General features: G+C 47.6%; 1 protein-coding gene across 1 annotated transcript; it reads left to right on the top strand.

Annotated features, from left to right (window-relative positions):
• Nucleotides 1-1,192: 1,192 nt before the first annotated feature.
• LOC311372711 (patatin-like phospholipase domain-containing protein 6) lies at nucleotides 1,193-13,073 on the top strand (the record flags this gene model as incomplete). The annotated part of the gene is made up of 19 exons (XM_084489670.1): nucleotides 1,193-1,284; nucleotides 1,444-1,584; nucleotides 2,144-2,303; nucleotides 2,608-2,688; nucleotides 2,783-2,911; nucleotides 3,300-3,380; nucleotides 3,908-4,037; nucleotides 4,223-4,297; nucleotides 4,905-4,999; nucleotides 5,372-5,539; nucleotides 6,997-7,074; nucleotides 8,467-8,672; nucleotides 9,192-9,323; nucleotides 9,881-10,004; nucleotides 10,497-10,610; nucleotides 11,051-11,126; nucleotides 11,696-11,845; nucleotides 12,258-12,321; nucleotides 12,905-13,073. Coding segments are annotated over 19 exons (2,265 nt in total), but the record flags the coding sequence as incomplete, so codon positions are not given.
• Between the last annotated feature and the right edge of the window lie 618 nt (nucleotides 13,074-13,691).

Here is a 13,691-nt window from a genome sequence, read left to right as displayed (position 1 = left end):
AACGGACTTGCCATTGAATATAATAGCCTTGTAGCAGTGTGCACGCTACACTCCACCTGGGTGACTTTTGCTGGGCTCCTCCAGAACATGGTTGTGTTGGAGCCAGTTTATTGTCAAATATTGAGTATTATTATTAATACTCATTAGTATTATTACACGGCTCTTCCCAATGCTGTGGAACGCTCCGTTCACTTGCATGCGCCTTCCCGACTTCCAGTGGTGAATTATTTTTCAATAATGACCGTTGCTAAGCATATAATGACCGCTGTCAAGGGAAGTGGCTCTGATTCACGTCTCTCGTATCACTCCACAAGTAGTCCGGTAACTTATTAACCCCAGCGTATTCGGTTGCTAAGCGACGTCAACGTCTTGGCCGGACTATTTCTCTGCTGATCAACACTACGAATGGTAATTGTAAAAAAGACGTTTTGGCAAGTAACCGTGTAATAAGCGGGATAATGTATAGAACGTCGCCGGTCATTATCTAAAATAAGGTTCGCCCTGAAGGGGCTTATTTCCCAGCCCCGGGGTGAATCTGTATGACTCAGGCCAGGTGAGGCTGCTTAAACCAGCCATCATCCACGCACTCTACAATTACTTAAGTATGAATTGAATTAGTGCACAGGGGTGCAAACTTGTCACCTTTCAGTGAAATTCACAGTTTTGAACTCAAATTCACGCATACACGTCAATTATGTAGTTAATGTCGTTAATCATGAATGCTACTTGCTTACTTGAAAGCTTTGACCTCCATAAAATACCCAAACTTTATGTTGTGTGTCTATAATGTCCCATGTGTGGCGTGCAGAATGTACTGTATATATGAACACCATATAAAAAAATCAAATGCTTTTCATGTGTTCAAATCGGATGAAAGCAAAGATTAAACCAGGCATTCATGCTTTAATAGGTTTACCAATCAGGGCCTGCACAGAAGCCAGGGGGAATTAAAGCTTTTTGTGTGGTTGGTTGTGTACTCCTGACACCTATTGACTCAATGGATTTTGATAGAATGTTTTACAATCTACGTTTGGGATTAGGTCCAGTATATAATATCGTTGGAGGTATGTACTAACTAGGCTTGTTACGCAGCACTGGGGCCATTGTGTCGGAGCCTCACTGCCAGCGCTGTCACATGATCAAATGACATTATCGTCTGAAGAGCTTGTCCCCGACTCTCCCTCCGTCCTAGGTGTCCCAGTCTACCTCTTCCCTAGTGGGCACCTCCTCCTCATCACGCCCACGCCTGAAAAAGAAGCAGAAGATGCTCAACATTGCCAAAAAGTACGCCGGCACAGTGGCACACCCGCCCATCCATTTCTTCTCTCTCCTTGCACAACAGTGGGTTCTCCTTGCGGTCATAGTCATTCTCTCTCTCTCCCCTCCCTCCCTCCCTGCCTCTCCCCCCTCTCCCCCCCCCCCCCCCCCCCCCCCCCTCGGCAGGATCCTGCGCTTCAAGAAGGAGGTGCCCATCCTGCAGGCTAAGGAGCCTCCCCCCTCCGTGCTGGAGGCGGACCTCACAGAGTTTGACGTGGCCAACTCCCACCTGCCGTCCGAGGTGCTCTACATGCTCAAAAACGTCCGGTAAGGTCGACAGGGCGAGGACCCCCCTCTCCCATCCCTCCAACCCCCCCCACACCCCCCCACACCCCAGGGCCACACCGCTTGATTTACGGCGGAAAACATTTTATGATTCATGACTGGAGGTTTTTCCGTTGACGCTAAGCATGCCCTGATTTGTGCGTGCCACGCTTCGATCAACGGAAGGTGCCAGCAGGATGAATTGCTTATCCCAGGGGCTCATCTTAGGTGCCATATAAGGAAAGGAAGACAAAGCATGTGAAAGAGCAATTTTTTTTTTTTTTTGCTATCATCAGCAGAAATCTCTCTTCAATCGCAGTGAGGCGGCGTCTCCTGACACTTAAACCTGTCTCACTGTCAACTAATGGAAAAGCACTGGAAAAAGAGACTTCAATAATTGAACAGTTGCAAGAATGTGACTATTGATTCTGTTCTGCTGACCAAAGCGGAAAGCTTGTTTTCATGTTCCTTTTTATAATCACAGTTTTTTATATTCTTATGTCCACCCCCCCCCGCCCCCATCCCCCCCCCCCCCCCCCACCCCTCCCTGATGGGTCTACAGTGTGCTGGGTCACTTTGAGAAGCCCCTGTTCCTGGAGCTGTGCAGGCACATGGTGTTCCTGCAGTTCCAGCAGGGAGAGCATGTGTTCCGACCGGGCCAGCCGGACAGCAGCATCTATGTCGTCCAGGATGGGAAACTGGAACTGTGCCTTACTGGAATGGTGATCAATGATTCACTCATTTGAACATCTCAGCTTAGCAATAGCAGCAGTGCCGCTCATTCCCTGCCACTACCTGAGTGGAATGTAAAGCTCCGTCGATGAAGCCACTAGCATGCCTTCATTATACATGTATTAAATGTCTTGCATCTGTGTTGCTGTGTCTATATCCATTTAATCTTGCCCTGCAAAGAGCCTTTTCACGAGTGAGATTTTAAGGTCGTTATCTCGGCCCTTGAAATCCAAGTGAACTGATTAACAGAATATTTGTATAGGAACTTAAGACGTGTGTGTCCCGGTCTCTCAGGACGGCAAGGAAAACGTGGTGAAGGAGGTTTACCCAGGAGACAGCGTCCACAGCCTTCTCAGCATCCTGGACGTCATCACGGTAACAACACAACACAACACAACAACGCACAGGACGGTCTGTGACGTCGTGGCGTTGGTTCTGATCCCGTTGTGGGGTTGTTGTGGGTCTGCAGGGCCACCAGAAGCCGTACCGGACCATGTCGGCCCGGGCGGCCGAGGTCTCCACCGTGCTCCGCCTCCCCGTCGAGGCCTTCCTGTCCATATTCGAGAAGTACCCCGAGAGTCTGGTGCGGGTCGTACAGGTGCGTGCCTATAGCTGTGTGTAGTATCGTCTGTTATTGTGTAGAACAACACGTCATCCAATCAAATGAATGTAATTAATCAGTAAGTGGCATATTGGTAGGTTTGCTCTTTATTGTGTTGGTTTGTATTGAACTTCAGCCAAGTTTTTCCGGGTGGAAGCTCAGAAATCCCTTTTCAAAGAGAGACGTTGCTAAATGACTATTCTGCAAGCCTTGCACAATGGTCATTTTGAAACAAGGTTACAGAATACAACAGAAACCGAACGGAAGATAGGGAAGTCCTTTTTAAACATAGTGGTTCCACGTCAAATGATACAAATTGACGGCAGCGACGCTGGGAACCAGGGCTCAAAACATTCACGGTTTTGGTTTCATGGTTTGTGTTCAGATCATCATGGTTCGCCTCCAGAGGGTGACTGTGCTGGCTCTGCACAACTACCTAGGCCTCACCAACGAGCTGTTCTGCCATGTGAGTTTATTACACACACACACACGCACACGCACACACCATACACCGCACACACACACTCACCATACACCACACACACACACACACACACACAGGATGGTGTGATTTATTGAGCCCAATAGCTCCATTGAATATTTCATATCTTTTATGTTGACGTTGACATTTTCTTGTTCCATCGTTCTATAAAACCGTCCCGACACGTTGTGATTTGTCGTTCCATAAACGCTCCCAACACACACAGAATGGTGCGATCTATTTAACCCGTGGCTACACTGAATCTTCATATCTTTATATTGACTTTTACATGTTCTTGTTCCGTTGTTTACGTATTCACGTGTTTGTAATAACCACATGCGAAGCGATTTGCATTTAAAACGTGGACGACGTCGGATCGGATCACACAATTTCTCCATCCTTCACTTCATCCCTTCTCTTGGCTCCGATCTAAACCTGCGCTCTGCTCTGAGCCGAGCTGTAGTCCCCCGGGGGGCTCTGACCCGGGCCTAACACGCCTGTCCATCATGCAGGAAATGCAGGCCTTGCGTCTGCCACCGGTGCAGCCCCACCAGCCCCGCACCAGCCCCATCCGCCACGGCAAGCGCTTCGGCAGCCTCACCGTCACGGAGGAGCACCGCGAGGCCGCCGTCAAGGGCGAAGGTGGGCTGCCCGCACACACACACACACACACACACACACACACAATGCACTGGGGGAACTGGGTGAACTGGTGTGATCCAGGCCTCAGCACAGTCCCATCCCCTGTGATGCGGTACGGTGGAGGACTGTGAACTCTACTGACTTGTGGACCTTTGCTTTGCTGCTTGTGTGTTTTTTATGCGTAGGTGGGGAACCAGGGAAAGAAGGGACGACGGTGCCAACGCTCAGCAGAACCATCTCCATGCCGGTGGACATCGCTGGTGAGACTGTTGTTGTGCTCTCGGTCTCTGTTGTCCGTGTCTTTAACATTGGGTTGGCTGCAACATGGGATATATGGTTTTAAAAAATGGTCCCAACATGTGATTTATACTTCTATGAAATGGGCCTTCATGATGTGATTTATCGTTCTAAACGGTCCCAACATGTGATTATCGTTCTATAAATGCTCCCAACATGATGTGATTTATCGTTCTTTAAAACTGTCTCAACGTGATGTGATTTATCGTTCTATAAATGCTCCCGACATGATGTGATTTATCGTTCTATAAATGCTCCCGACATGATGTGATTTATCGTTCTATAAACTGGTCCCGACATGATGTGATTTATCGTTCTTTAAACCATCCCAACCTGATGTGATTTATCGTTCTTTAAACCGTCCCAACATGATGTGATTTATCGTTCTATGAAAGGAGACATGGAGTGTCCTTTCCTCTCCTGTAGTCATGTTGTATCACCGGCCTGTGAGCTCCACAGTGCACTGACCTCGTTTAGCTTCAACACCACTGGGAACAACATGGCCAGAGGTGTGGTTGGGCGCTGAACTGTTTGGTGTGTGTGTGTGTGTGTGTGTGTGTGCCCATGCAGGGATGCAGAAAAGCCTGCGCTCTGACTTTGACATGGCCTACGAGAGGGGCCGCATCTCTGTCTCAGCGGACGAAGGCAACACCCCACCCACCAAGGTCCGTTCCCTAAGCATGCACGCACACACTCACACACTCACTCACTCACTCGCTCGCTCGCTCACTCACTCACTCACTCACTCACTCGCTCTCTTTCTATATCCTTGATGCGTGTCTAGTTTGACTTGATTAGATTAAGAGGAAACAGACTTATCATGTTTCTGCTTTGGATTCGGTGAATGAATCAAAATGCCAACCACATGATTCCCAGGAACACATTTATTCATAGTTCATCGATTACAGCACCAGGCTAAATTCAAACGATAGATTTATGTACAAAATATTTGGCAACGGGTCCAGTACGAACGCTGTCTGAAGACGAACAGCGAGGCGTTTCTCTTGACCGGCCTCCTCCGTCTGGTCTGCCCCCAGGACCCCCGGGAGAAGAGGGTGACCCTGGACGAGGCCCCGTCCGGGGTCTACCTGTACCCAGAGGAGGAGCTGGGGGCCGACAGCATCTTCTCCTCCAGCCCCGGCAAGCCCAGCGGCACCGTGTTCGAGGAGGCCCAGAAGGAGATCCTGAAACTCATGAAGATTGAGGTCAGTTTGGTCTCTTCTCCTCGACGGTGATGTAACCACCATGCACGCTGGGCAGAAAAAGAAAAAAAAAAAATTGGTTTGTTTTGCTTTTGCTTTTTAAATGTTTGCTTACACCCTGCCACACTGACACTTGCCGCCGTGTATGGAAGCATATATGTAGTAAAATTCAAATGGTAATGCAATTTGCAATTTGCAATTCAATAAGTCATTACATTATGCAATTATGTGGGCGAAAAGAGTTTTGCAAAAGATTTTGCAATCTTATCAGCGAATCATGTGTGGGCGGGACCTATGTCACTTCCTCATAATTTCCTTGTTTATGTTTGTATGTGTCAGCAATGGAGGAGATTGTCGCTACGCTCCGCAATCGTGTTGAAGACACGGATGCAGTTGATAGAGTGCGTGCTCTGGGAGATAGGGTATTACAAGGAAATTACGAGGAAGTGACGTAGATCCTGCCCACACACTATTCACTGATAGATTGCAAAATGTTTTGCAAAGCGTTTTGCGGATTGAAATTGATTGTCATTGTCATTTGAATTTTGCAGCACACGGAGCGTAGCAAAGTGCATTGCAATTACGGGGGCGCTACAGCTTTCCATTTGAATAAAGGCGACAAAATGTTAATTCTATTTTTATTGTTATAACTTTTTAAAATTGAATTGAAGATTTCATTGTCACTTTGCATATTAAAATACACTTTGAATAACGTATTTTCAAATTACATTACTAAATTGCATAATGAATTGTCAATTGCATAATGCAATGACTTATTGAACTGCAAATTGCATTGCCATTTGAATTTTGCTACATATATGCTTCCATAACGCACGTTGCAATTTATTTTCTATGCCTAGCATTGTGCCAGATTTGACTCTTAATAGGTCTATGGTTTGACTGAGTTTACGTAATTATAACTGAAAATGGCGGAAAAGACGGTCTGGCAGCTGCTGCGGGAGCATCAACAATCTCCTCCATTGCTGACACATACGAACATGAACAAGGAAACTACGAGCAAGTGACGTAGTTCCCGCCCAGACGCGATTGGCTGATACGTTTTGCAAAACGATTTGCAAAGTGTTTTGCGGATTGAAATGTCATTTGAATTTTGCAACACACGGAGCGTGGCGAAGTGCATTGCAATCACGGGGACGCTATAGCTTATCAATTTGAATAAAGGAACTCAAAACATTTGACAAAATGTTATTCTATTTTTATTGTTATAACTTTTGCAAATTTTATTGAGGATTTCATTGTCACTTTGCATATTAAAATACACTTTGAATAACGTATTTACAAATTACATTATTAAATTGCATAATGAATTGTCAATTGCATAATGTAATGACTTATTGAATTGCAAATTGCATTTCCATTTTAATTTTACTACATATATGCTTCCATAGGCCGTGTGCTGATAGTAAATCCCTTTGACTGGACTGTCTCCTGTCATGCAGGACCCTGCCTTGTTGAACGGGAGGGTCACGCTGCACCAAGCTAAAGCTGGCGCGGTCCTGGCCAGACAAGGAGACCAGGTAAACCACATCTTCCACTGCGTGAACTAGGCCTGGGCGATGTGGCTGAACGACATATCACGTTATATAACTTGATCATATTGATCGATATCGATAACTATTGATCATTTGAATGACCTAAAAAGTCTAGGAATTACCATGCTGGATTTAAACACTTACTGTTTAACACTTAATACGACCTTCCACTGTACTTCATTGATCAATACTCCAATGTCGACACAACGATGAAAAACACTCAAATATTGTAAATAAGTATGGAGCCGTGTTTGTGTAACAAGCCCAGCTGCTAGATTCGGTGGTCCAGTCTCTTATCTATATATATTCAACATGCTTTATATTGATATTGATCAAAAGTCTATCACGATACGATCATTTATTGATTTATTGCCCAGGCCTAAACACTGCTAAATGTCTTAACACTGCTGTTATGCAATTGTGGTTTTTCCTCCTTGGTCCTCATTGGCCACTTGCCAATTGACCAGTGGTGTGATAGATTTGAACTTATCAGAAAGGCAAGGCAAGGCGACTTCATTTATATAGCACTTTTCATACACGAGGCGGAAGTGCTCAAATACAACAATTGAAACCTTGTTCCAGCAGAGATCGAACCGTCCAGCCGTTGGTATTTGTTTGTCTACTGATGAAAGTACACGTTGCTGCTACTTCCCCTTTAAAGCAAACAAATTGCCCCACGGCAAACCTCAAATTGTGACTTAACAGTCAACTGCATTAACAGTCAACAGATGATTTCTTGCGGCAAACATGCTGCCGCTTCCTGCCGCTTCTTGTGTGGGTTTTCCCCACACCCACATTTGTGTTTATTTAACCATATTAGGAAGTATAATGCAGGCAATGTTCTCTGTTAATGTTCATGAGATACATGTGTAGCCGCTATGCCAATATGGTGGAGCTGTTGTCCAAATGGCGATTTACATACTTTCGTTTTGCATGTCGTGTCGCGCCTCTAGTCTCTAACAACATTTACCTTTGAACTGGTTGTTCCAATGTGACTGTATGCTCAATGCTGTGTGATTGTTCCCAAACTAACTCGTAAGTTGATTTGGATAAAAGTACGACTAAATGACTAAATGTCAATTGTATGAAATATACTAAACCAGGGATCAAAATAACTTTTTAAAGATACATTGTTTTTCCGGGCTTGACCCATGCACTGGTGTTTCACCCAGTTACATGGGAAGCAAGCTCTGGTCAGCTCTGTGTCTCCGTATCGCTCATCTGTGTGAGCGTACGGTCACACGGTCCCCTCCACCGCCTCCTCCCAGCCCCCCACCGGCCCTGTTACAGATCCCAAACCCTGGGGAAAAAAAGGGCAGTCCCCCGAAAGAGGCATTTAACTGGTGGCTGCCCACTTCCTCTCCCCCACTCTCCAAGGACGTGAGTCTGCACTTCGTCCTGTCCGGCTGTCTGCACGTGTACCAGCGGATGATCGACAAGCAGGAGGCGGTGTGTCTGTTCGTGACCCAGCCCGGGGAGATGGTCGGCCAGCTGGCCGTTCTCACCGGGGAGCCCCTCATCTTCACCATCAAGGCCGTGCGCGACTGCACCTTCCTGAAGATCTCCAAGTCGGACTTCTACGAGTGAGAAGAGCACACATTAAAGGCGTTAGGCCCTGTCCCAGTTCTCCCCCTCTGAGCCCTGACCCTATGTTTTTTGCGCTTTCCCGAGAAGGGTGTAGGGTGTTCCCAATACTAAGGGGAGCAAGGGGGTAGTGCTGTTTTTCCCTTAAAATCATCCCTTGAACTCTAGCCAGCTCGGGAGCTGACTTGCAGCTAAGGGCACTCAAAGCAAGTGTTCTCGTTAAGGGGAGAGAAATGGGGACTGGGCCTTAATGTTCCCGTGAAACACAGTGGAGATATGTGTGTGTTGCGACGATGTAATGTCGCAACGCACGACGATGTAATGACGAAACGTACAAACCGTGAACTCCACGATCATCTCTCTCTGTTGTGTCCCTTGTGTCTCTCATCAACACGTGAAAGCTTTCAACCCATCCCTCGTATACATTAACGCTGACTACACTTCCGTTGCATGCATAGTGTTTCATTTGCTCAAGCGGTGTGTGTGTGTGTGATGCCCCCCCCCCCCCCCCCCTGCAGGATCATGAGGGAACAGCCCAGTGTGGTGCTGAGTGCCGCCCACACTGTGGCCGTGCGCATGTCGGCCTTCGTCAGGCAGATGGACTTTGCCATCGACTGGATCGCGGTCGAGGCCGGCAGGGCCCTCTACAGGTACGCCAAGGAACACTCTGATGGATGTCGATGTAGGGCTGTGCGATTAATCAAATTTTGATCGCGATTTCAGAGTGAAACGATCACCAAACTAATATAATCGAGTTGAAACGATTTTGAAAAAAAAATAAATAAAAAAAAAATTTAAATAGAAATTGCAGAACAGCTGGATTCATATCTGGACTTTATTTTCTATTTGACCATTTTGTGTATATTTTTAAGGGGAAATTTCAAAGTTCTCATTTACAAAGTGTTTTTTTGGAGCGAAATTATGAATAAATGCATCATGTTTTCAAACTTTCAAAAAATAATCGTTTGAATAATCGAGATTTCAATATTGACCAAAATAATCGTGATTATGATTTTTTCCATAATCGAGCAGCCCTATGTTGATGTCTGTTACTTTAATGGATCATAGGAAACATAGTGTCAATGGCACTGACCTTTGTTGTGGCTGATATGACAGGTGACACTACGTGACACTACGACCACCGTTCAAATTAGATAGTTGTGGGCTCCTATTTAATATATATTCGCCTTTGCTTCCCGTGCCGCAGGCAGGACGACCGGTCGGACTGCACCTACATCGTTCTGAACGGACGTCTGCGTTCGGTCATCCGCAAGGCCAACGGCAAGAAGGAGCTGGTGGGGGAGTACGGCAGAGGAGACCTCATAGGAGTGGTGAGCTCCTGCTTACTCCCGTCTTTTACATTTGTAACATGGCTTACCGTTATTTGAAAAATGAATCCTGGCTTAGAAAACACAAGCGAGGTCATGCTGGTATTTGCATGTATGAATGCCTGCTACCATGCCCAGGTTTTGCGTAGTGCCACATGCAAACGCGACGTATTGTCTCGCCTAAGTACTTTGGATTTCTTGTTGACGTTATTGTTTGATTGAGACATTTGTTTTACCGGCACAGGTCTGCTGTGTACAAAATCACTGTCCAAACTACAACTCAAAACTCATTTGCACTCCCTTGTGGCCAAATACTCTATTACATATGAACTTGTGAACTGTGTGACCAGAGCCACACACCAAGAGCCACAGTGATTACTAAGCTTCTAGACACTCTCTGGTGTAGTGTTGGGGCAGCTGCTCAACAGTGGAGAACTATGTGTTCTATGGTACCATAGATCCCCCCAGTAGGGTAACACCTCACCTGTGTTCCAGGTGGAGGCCCTGACTAGACAGCCCCGCGCCACCACCGTGCACGCCGTCCGTGACACGGAGCTGGTCAAACTGCCCGAGGGAACGCTGAACCACATCAAGAGACGGTACCCCCAGGTAGGTGAACCACCCGGCTCTCTCCCCTACGCGTCCTTGCATCACGCCCGCCCGATTAGGGTGACCGTCGACGTACTGGACTTTCTCACTTCGAGGCAATACCTTGAAAATGTAGATATTCGATACCGTTTTCGATGCCACAGGGGAAAATTGCACACACCATTGAGGGCGTACAATTTTATATTTGTATACAAAGATAAATATAACGATGAATACGAGGATACGACAGCGCGACAGACTGTAGTAAAGCGGTGAATTACCGCGAGAGATCGCACTGCGAGTGAGTGATGGGAGGCGGGGCTATTTTGGCCCTGCAGCACCGTGTGTGTGTGTGTGTGTGTGTGTGTCTGTCAACTCGCCGTGAGACAAAGCGGTAGAGGCCAAAATGCGGTGATGTCCCCCTGACGGTACTGACCCTTGCCTCGTCGGCCCCCTGACAGGTGGTGACCCGCCTTATCCACCTGCTGGGCCAGAAGATCCTGGGGAACCTGCAGCAGGGCCAGGGGCCCTTCGCAGGTGAGATGATGACCGGAGGTCCTGGTGTGGGTCGTACGGAGCTTCGATGGTTTTATCACGTTTCATCTCCATACCATTGTTCTGCTAGAATGACAGTTCTTCCTTTCATCTCCATACGAGAGGGCTGCTAGATGATAGTATTTCTTGTTCTAACGATAAACACTCACTCCTTTTTAGTGAACGTCCCACCAAAGGCTGCTTTATCAGGTGAACATGTGGCTTCAGCGATGAGGCCAATGGCAGCAGAAATTATTGGTTAGGGGTTACTTTTTAAAATGTATTTTAATCATAGTCATTTTTTTGGGCCCGGAGAACAACTCCAGGGCTACTGCCTAGTGCCTAGGTCAAGGGCACCGGCAGGAGTATTTACCTCACGTGGATGTATCTTTGGAGTGGAACACCACACAAAAAGGCCCCCCTGGGGTTTGAACCAAGGAGCTGTTTGCGGCGGGCCAACAGTGCCAGACCACTGGGCCAACCCCAAACACACAATCCAGTTCACTGCAGTGGGGAGAGAGTTTGTGTTTCCACTCGTTCACAAAACGTTGACGGTTCCCGGTGCGGTGCAGGGTCATCGATCGGCCTGTCGTCCGTGACCTCCAGCCCGGACGTCACCAACCCCGCCAGCAATCTGTCCACGGTGGCGGTGCTGCCCGTCTGCGACGATGTGCCCATCAACGCCTTCAACCTGGAGCTCAGCCACGCCCTCAACGCTATCGGTGAGTCCGCCTTCGACGGACGGGGGCGGAAACCATCCACGCTGTTTGCCGTCGGCCCGGTAGATTTACCGCCACTGGTGGTGTGTTGGTGTGTGTTCCGATAAGATGAATGTGAAGACATTAAGTCCTGACTTTAAGAAGCTTAGGAGTTGTGTACGAGATTTACCAAACAATCACAACATGGTGAGAAATAAATCATTATTTAAATATAGCCGGGGGTTATATATATAGAAAAATAATTTAGTATCTAGTAATATAGTATATTTAGTATTTTGGTCACTCAATTTAATTAAGAAAATGTCCAGACAAATAGCTAGTCTGAAATCAATTCCGGGGCTAAATGTATAATGTATATCTGATGTATCACTGTGTATGTGGACCGCCGCCACTCATCTCCCTGCTGCTCCTCCAGGCCCCACCCTACTGCTGACCAGTGAGATCATCAGGGAGCGCCTGGGGGGCTCTGCCTTGGACAGGTGAGCTTCCAGTTAAAGGTTGCATCAGCGCTAAATGATCACATTCATCAAAAAAAAAAAATTGGAGTGAGTCAAGCCGGCACGCATCAAGCCTGCTCGCTGTATACAAACATACAGTCCAGGAGGAGAAAGCAGTTGTTAAACCTTATTGAGCAGATTGAGCAGAAATACTTAAATTAACGTACAGTTAGTAATTAAATTTACCATGGGGCTTTAAAAGGGTATTTAAAGCTACAAAAATAATACAAATCAAATTAAAAAAATGCAAAAATTAGGGGAGGGGGGGGGGGGGGGGGGGGCGTTTGCGTCATCGTTTGCGTTTCAGGCGTCCACACGAATCCTAACACGAAACCGCATGTGTCCGTTTTGATCTGAATCCACCCTGGGACCTGGTCTCAGAGAAGTGGTGTTTTTCGGGCACCGGATCCGTCCGGACGGTCGGCCCAGACGCACAAGACTTTGTGCGGTTTCACCAAAAAATGGGGGTTGCGTGTGGACGGGGGCCTGAGAGAGTGGGGTGGTCACAACACACGACGTCATCCCTCTTTAACGTCTAGCGTCTTCTTCCTCCTGCCCCCCCCAGCGTCCACGAGTACCGTCTGTCCGGCTGGCTGGCCCAGCAGGAGGACATCAACCGCATCGTCCTGTACCAGTCGGACCACACCATGACCCCCTGGACCCAGCGCTGCATCCGCCAGGCCGACTGCATCCTCATCGTGGGGCTGGGGGACCAGGAGCCTGCCCTGGGACAGGTGAGGGGGCCCCCCGGGGGGACGCGCACTTGCACGCGTCGGAATGCCTCATGGATTGGTTTTTGTTGTGGGTGATCGTCGCCACACTGAAAGGAGAGGGAGAGTCGCAGTCCTGTTGTAACCTCCTGAATCCACTTAAATAGAGGTCCGTGTCCTAGGCTAATGTAAACTGTGATTGGTCGGATTGAAATCGTTTGGAAAGGGAGGGGGGCAATACACGGTAATGTACACCATACCTGCTTCTCGAATGTAACAACTTTTAAGGGTGGGTGATTTTTACTCTTAGCAGAACGCGGCATTAAAGTTTAAAAGGGGTGAAACGAAGGCCACTGGCAGTGTTAAAAGCTAAAAACACTTGGCCATGATTCTATATTGAAACTCTAATGGCCTCAAATGAAACCACATACGTATCACGTATGACCTAATAACCATGTGTCATGGATACGTCCTGTCAACACCGCTCAACCCTAACGTTGTCCCCATGTCCCTCCTCATCCCGCCTCCTCTCATCCCATCCTCCCCCCTTGTCACCTCCTCCTCCATCCTCCCCCCTCGTCCCTCTTTCTCCCTCCTCCTCCCCCCTGGTCCCTCCTCCTCCCCCCTGGTCCCTCCTCATCC

Source organism: Micromesistius poutassou (genome assembly GCF_964030765.1).
Source record: "Micromesistius poutassou genome assembly, contig: SCAFFOLD_5785, whole genome shotgun sequence".
Classification (NCBI taxonomy): domain Eukaryota; kingdom Metazoa; phylum Chordata; class Actinopteri; order Gadiformes; family Gadidae; genus Micromesistius; species Micromesistius poutassou.
The sequence above is the reverse complement of the archived record's forward strand: the minus strand, read 5'-3'. Positions and strand labels throughout refer to the sequence as shown.